Raw genomic sequence first — 6,737 nt, forward strand, 5'->3', positions numbered from 1 at the left:
TATGTCTAACGAATCATACATGTTTGCCAGTGCGTTTGAATGATTTTCACAGCTTAATTCAACAAAAGATATCGGATTTTCAATACTCGAAGAGAAAATAAATGTAGCTATCTTAATTTCTTTTCTTTTTAATACAAAAATAGAGCTAGATATACATCTACAAAATATGATTATTAATTGAAATACATGTAGATATCTGAATTTATGACAGTCACATTGAATTAATATATAGATGATCTGGGGTAAATGGGTAGAAATTCCAGTGGCTTTGCCATGAACAGTAGCTATAGATCTAGAGTGATTTCCCCTTCCAGAGCATCACTTCCGTGATTTGAGATTGATGAGCAAGCTGACCAAAACAAGTCAGCGACAAGACTCTTCTGATACACTAGGGACGGTAAGTAAACTTCATTAGACAGATGTTTACACGTAAACCAAGAATGATACATTCATAAATAAATCAATGGCTATCGGCCTGTGTATTTTGTATGAATTCCCATGTGGCATCGGTGAAGATATAGCTGCAATATTGAAGTTCTTTCTAAAGGGAATTTACAAAACAAGTCCACAAATTGTGAATTTGACGTCTTGTGAGCGGTACGATAGATATTAAGAATGGTAGTTATGTTTATTTTGAACAAAAATAATATGTAAATGTTTGTATATACATAAAATAATTGGAAACCTATAACAAGGATTTATAAGTGAGAAGGATTCGTGTCTGTCTCTTTACACTACTAAACACCACGCGAGACGCTTATGAACCGGGAATAAAAACCGTTTTTCTCAACAAATACTTGTCTTATCGAGTCAAACGAAACGCCAATGTAAAGTAAATTAAATTTCACAACGTTTATAACTTGCTTTAAAGACGGAAGATTTAGAAGAAATGTCTTAAACTATCGTTAAAAAAATACGACCGCTCATGAAATGGCAGCACGCTTCAGAAAGTAAGACGGTAACCCTCGCACCCCCATGCTACATCAAAGGCTGCGGCGGCGGATATCAAAGGAAATCAGTCGTCGCCCAACGTCACGGTCAGTGCACAAACACAAAAGCGCCTGCGCTGTCTTTGCCCAAAACTCAGTGTGACTTATCCTTCTCATATACGTCCTTGCCTATAATAAAGTATAGAAAACTGTGCCCGAGTGATTTTCGGAGGCAGTGCTCCACTACGACCCATAACTGTTAGGGACCAATTCATACCCGGCCGAAAGGTATAGTAGGCCGTATATTCGTTCTACCATGAAGAGTGCAATCTGACAACCTATTTAGAGCTATAGTAGAGGTACATGTACAGGCCTACAGCAGGACGAGACACTTTGATCATTACATTGTGTCGACTGTTGGTATTGCCCATCAGATGTTTTTCGATATTGACATCTAATATTATTGAATTACGGCTAAGAGAAGAGAAATTGAAAATGTAGCAGCCAGATCGGGATTTGAACCCAGGACATTTGAACACTTAGCTAAGGCGAATGCTCTACCAACTGAACTAACTGCATGGACAGTACTGGTCACTGAAGGCCGACACAGTCCAATCCTACTAAACATGTATATTATTATAATATCTGTACAATATGCATATGCAAATAAATAGCACTGATTGTAAAAAAAACACTGATGAGGAGAACCAAGGACGTTATAAATCCTCGGCTGAACAGCATATTTCTGTTTTTATGATGTATTTAAATTGTAATCTTTTTTGTATAATTATAGAATTCTGTGCCAGACGAATATGCTGAAATAACACTGAGTATGCCAATCATGCCGGTCTGATCTTCCAAGCTACACAGAACACCAACAACACAACATGAATGTCCCTTTGGTTTTATCGGGATGTTACTTTCTTCCTATGGGAATCTGGTGGCTATTTCAAGCAACGAAAAAGTACTTTTACTGTAAGCAAAGGAGAATCGAATTCATCAGTGCTATTTCCTATCCATGTTGTCAGTCCTGTCAGAGATGGCCAATAGAAGGAACAATAAAATTGATCAGTTGTCTCCTAATAATGGGCTATTGTTTCGCATCAGCTACCGATTTCGGCAGAGCTGGTAAAATTGTTAGTTACAACGATCTTAGCCATGGGACAGTATTTGCTTTCTTTGTAATTTGCAGCGTAATTGATCTGATCAAATCTGTGTGTGGGAAACTATTTTTGGAAGATTTAGACTATGCTGCGTTAGCTCTTACATTCGGTGTCCAAGGTATTTTGTATGGTTTTCATGTTCCGGATGTCCATGCGGAAGAATGGACTGTCAACTCTCTGATGATGATTTCAGCTTTCACCTGTGGGATTATTGTTATCATTGAGATGAAAATGCGTAATGTGATATTCTGCCCTATTCTGCGAGCATTTGGCCTGATGGTGCTTGGAACATGGTTCTTACATTCGGCTCTTGTACTGATGGATCCACTTACAGTACAAGACAAAGAAGAAACACATAAAATGGTTATCTCCCTTTCCATGTTCTATTCCTGGCACGTGGCCGTGAACTTCATCCTTGTCATTTGTGGATGGATCCTTACATATAAGTGTATGTCTTTGAACAAATGTTGCTGCGTCCCTGTGGGCATGGAATCAGGGGGCGATGCTATATTTCTTGAGAATCGTATTCGTTTTGACTACCACATTCTTGATCGACTTGATTCAGACTTAGATTAACATGAAAGGTACTGTACATTCTCAAACAAATCAAGATAAATTTCCATGAGGTTTTTAAGTCCAAAAGATCATTGTTTTAAGAGAAATCTTCTCATTTAAGAAGGTGAGAAATGTTTTTTTACGAAAAATTATTTTCTAGTAATTATAATAGGTAGTTGATAAATATTTTTACAAATTGTTGGTCAGCATTTACTCTTAATAGTTTTTTTTAAATTCAAATTACTAGATTGCCAAGATTATTACAAATTACTAAAGGATTTTAACATACTTTCAACAAGTTATTTGTGGAATCCAAGATAAACATTGTTGTTCTATAAATCATATATATGTACGTACATGTACTACCATCTTCAGATGGATTTCATGTCATAGGTCTTCAAACGGAAGGATTAACATGCAGTCAAATTTCTTATGATGATTTCAGCCTTCACCATCTCAAAAAAAAAAATTGTTCTGTTTTTAGCATATCAGAGTTATCTCCCTTGCTCAACAGTATCAATTGTGACATCATATTATTTATATAATTTTATGAGTGAAACATCATTTTCTCAGAAAAATTATACGCTTGCAAACACATGATGACACAATTTATAGGTATACTTTCAAGGGCAGATAACTCTTTAATTTAAAAAGACAAAATAAGGTAAACGGCACTAAGTCAGACTATATTCTATTAATAAATACTTGTTGGTAATACAGTATTCACCTGGTAGTAACAGGGCTCAATAAATACTTGTTGGTAATACAGTATTCACCTGGTAGTAATAGGGCTCGAATTTCAGGCTGTTTTACTTGTAAAATTTTATCCCTGTAGCAACAAAAAGAGATCATGATGTCTTCTTTACATGTATATATGCACACGTTTATTTGATGTTGGTTCATTCCTTTCTGTATGTAAGGAAATTATCACCTTCAGATCTTTGTCTCAAATTAAAGTGCAATATTTTAAAGATGTCCTGTCTTACTTGAAATCCACCTAACTTTACTTGAGCTTTAATTATGAAATGGGTGATTGCCTGAACATTTACATAATTTTCGGATCATCCTGTATTAAATGTACTGTACATTTATTTACATGTCACTTTTAATGTAATTCTTTGTTGTTGCTTTTTTTTTTTTTTTTTCAATATATACACTTGTAGTTCCCGGTTATATGAGTCTCACTTTATATATCATAAACAATAGTTAGGTTACGTAATTACCGTAATTGACTTAATAAGCGTCCATGGTATTTAAAAAAAAATGAAAAATGAAAAGGTGCTTATTAAGACAAAATTTATCATTGCAAACCTTCAAAGTTTCAGTCTTTATTTATTACCGGCCAATTTAAATTGAGGCCTCAGAAGGGGGAGGAGCACTCATTGGGTCAAATACGGTAGTTGGTGTTTTATGTACTGCAGTTGATTTGTATCAAATCAACATATAACATGCCTAAGGATGATTTGAAGGAGCTGCTATTTAGGTTGCCAATATGTGATATCTGGTATTTCATTCTGTGTTGCATATGCCAATATATAAGCTTATACGGATATTATTTAAAGTGATAGACTGTAGATCGGCCTCAAAATGTAAATCAGTAGACCTACTAGGGTTAATATGTCAATTGTCTGTCTTTGAGCTACACTCCAACAATGTTAGAGGTTAAAACGACGAGATACTTTTTAACATTGCTTCGTGTGACATATCCACCCAATGTAATGAGGTGGAATAAGACCTAATACACTGTGTAGGTGTACCTTTGAGCTACTAGCTCTGATAGATCTTTGAGTTTGATCTTTAAAAAACACACAAAAACTCTCCTTTTCTATAGGAGCTTGTACAATAAAAACGTACCATCTTCTGTAGCAGTTACTTACAATTTAAGTTCTACAAATGAACAGGAAAGGAATGAGGTAAAATTATTTCAAACTCCCCTCACTAAAATTGTGCCATTTTATTGATAAGCACCTTTCTACAGTGCCTTTAGCTATATTAGGATTGAAAATGCAGTGCTTCTTCAGTTAACGAAATGTTCTGAGAAAAAATAAGAAATTATAATGCTATATTAGCTACATGACCATTGTCAAATGGCATTCATATTATTCTATTTAATTTCAGCACATAAGTACTGAATTTTTTTGTTTTGATTAAAAAATTGTTTAACTTATTATTAAAATATAGTCATCAAGGTTAAGATATAAATAAATAATTCTGCCATATAAAAAAGATTTGTATCTCAAATCATAAGTCATGATTTTCAGTTCTTCCACAAAATGGATTAGAGATGCATGGTCGTTATAAGGAAAGTTTTAATATCAGTTAAAGTGAACAGTCGGGCAAGGATGGCTTAAGTCGGTAAAAATGGTGTGAATGTATCAGTATAATTACTTATGAAATAGAAAAATAAAATCTCTCGTCAAAATCTGTCTGCGTACGAAGGAATTAATTTAAAGTATGGAAATCCTAAAACGTCCTCCCGGCTCACTATGTCCGTGGTTACATTTCCATGCAGCCTCGCTTTCAATGCTTTCAACTTTTCTTTACTTTAATAGTCAGAACTGGGAAACGTAAGCAGAACTTGGCTGTCGTATTAATATGCGAGAACTTTTGGAAGGCCAACGAACGCATTTAGACTGGTTTTCTTTAACTGACTATTCACTTTAAGATAGTAAGATAACGCCATATAAAAATGAATTTATCAGTCCCCAAATGAAAGCCAATTATTGATTTAATTAGTTTATACGAATATCATAAGTTTCGCTGAAGCCAATTATTGTATTTAGCTTTTTAAAAAAAATGTTGTATGCATGGTTTGTTGATTTTTATTACATTTATTTTGTGTATAATTCTATTTTGTAAATATTGCCTGTTTTAATTGGTGTTTTATATGTAATTGCCAGTATTTTATGTCGACGGTGTTGCCAATTTTGTATTTTGCTTTTACAGAATGATTGTATTATTTGTATAGTAGTATACAGTATAATGTTGGAATCATATTGATAGGTTGAAGTTGAGATATTTATTACTATTATTTTGTTTTCTAGGTTTTAATATGATAGTGTTCAGAATTAAGTAGAATTTTGATGAATATTTTTTTTACTGTCACAAATATATAATTTAGTGCTGGACATTAAAACAAATATTATGATAAAAACAGTTGCAAGTTTCAATCTAAAGACTCATTCATGCTTGAGTTTCGAAATTAATTAAAATTGCAAGTCAAGTTTATTTTATTTACTCTTTCTTGTAACTTCAATAATAAACTGTTCCAACCATGAAATTGGACAGACCATATGATTAATTATTACAAGTGTATATATGTGATTTATCAAAACATTGACAAGATTCTAACCAGGATTACTTCATGGCCTTTATTCCGTCTCTGCATGTTTAAGAGTTATCTGCCCTTGTGAGTAGGAATTGATTGTGACAAAATGTTTTTATGGGCATAATGTCATTTTTTTTTCAGAAAAATTATGTGAGTTTTGCTTACAAAATAATTTATGATGTCATAAGCACTACCTTTTCCGCAAGGGATATAATTCTGTAATATGCAAAGACAAAATATCAGGTTTTAAACATTGTTTAACACTTGGATATACCGGTACTTGCACATTGAACTTTGCACAATGTACATACATGTCTTAACAACATGAAATCTATCCTTCCTTCAAACCAGCTTTCATTTACGACCGCTTTTTATCTTGAAACTGAATCCAAGGTCAATCTATATAATTACCAGTAGGTATGTAGATGTTCATTGATATTACATTTCATTCTCAAACAGCATTCGTTGATGGTATATTTTAAACTTTACTTTGTCAAATATCCCCTATTTTAAACTGTATGTAACAGAGTGCAGGATTTATAATAAATTTAATCACTGCCTCCGCCAGGGATTGAACTCTGGGCCTCTGAATTACTAGTCTGATGCTGAACTGATTGAGCAAAAGGTATATAGTTTTTTCTAACCAAGTGGTATATTGGGGCTAGTATTGACCAGGGTTGCATGTACTTTGTTAAAGTTCCCTTTTGAAACTTGAAAGATATTCAGTTAATCTCATGTTGTTACCTGGTAAAGCGTATCTGG

The 6,737-nt window shown here is 33.7% G+C and overlaps 1 protein-coding gene across 1 annotated transcript; it reads left to right on the top strand.

Annotated features, from left to right (window-relative positions):
* Positions 1 to 295: 295 nt before the first annotated feature.
* LOC138331231 (transmembrane protein 45B-like) lies at positions 296 to 3,790 on the top strand. The gene is made up of 2 exons (XM_069278720.1): positions 296 to 397; positions 1,723 to 3,790. The coding sequence occupies exon 2, from the start codon at positions 1,817 to 1,819 to the stop codon at positions 2,666 to 2,668; it is 852 nt and encodes a 283-aa protein (XP_069134821.1). The 5' UTR covers positions 296 to 397; positions 1,723 to 1,816; the 3' UTR covers positions 2,669 to 3,790.
* The last annotated feature ends 2,947 nt before the right edge of the window (positions 3,791 to 6,737 follow it).

Source organism: Argopecten irradians, chromosome 9 (genome assembly GCF_041381155.1).
Source record: "Argopecten irradians isolate NY chromosome 9, Ai_NY, whole genome shotgun sequence".
NCBI lineage: Eukaryota > Metazoa > Mollusca > Bivalvia > Pectinida > Pectinidae > Argopecten > Argopecten irradians.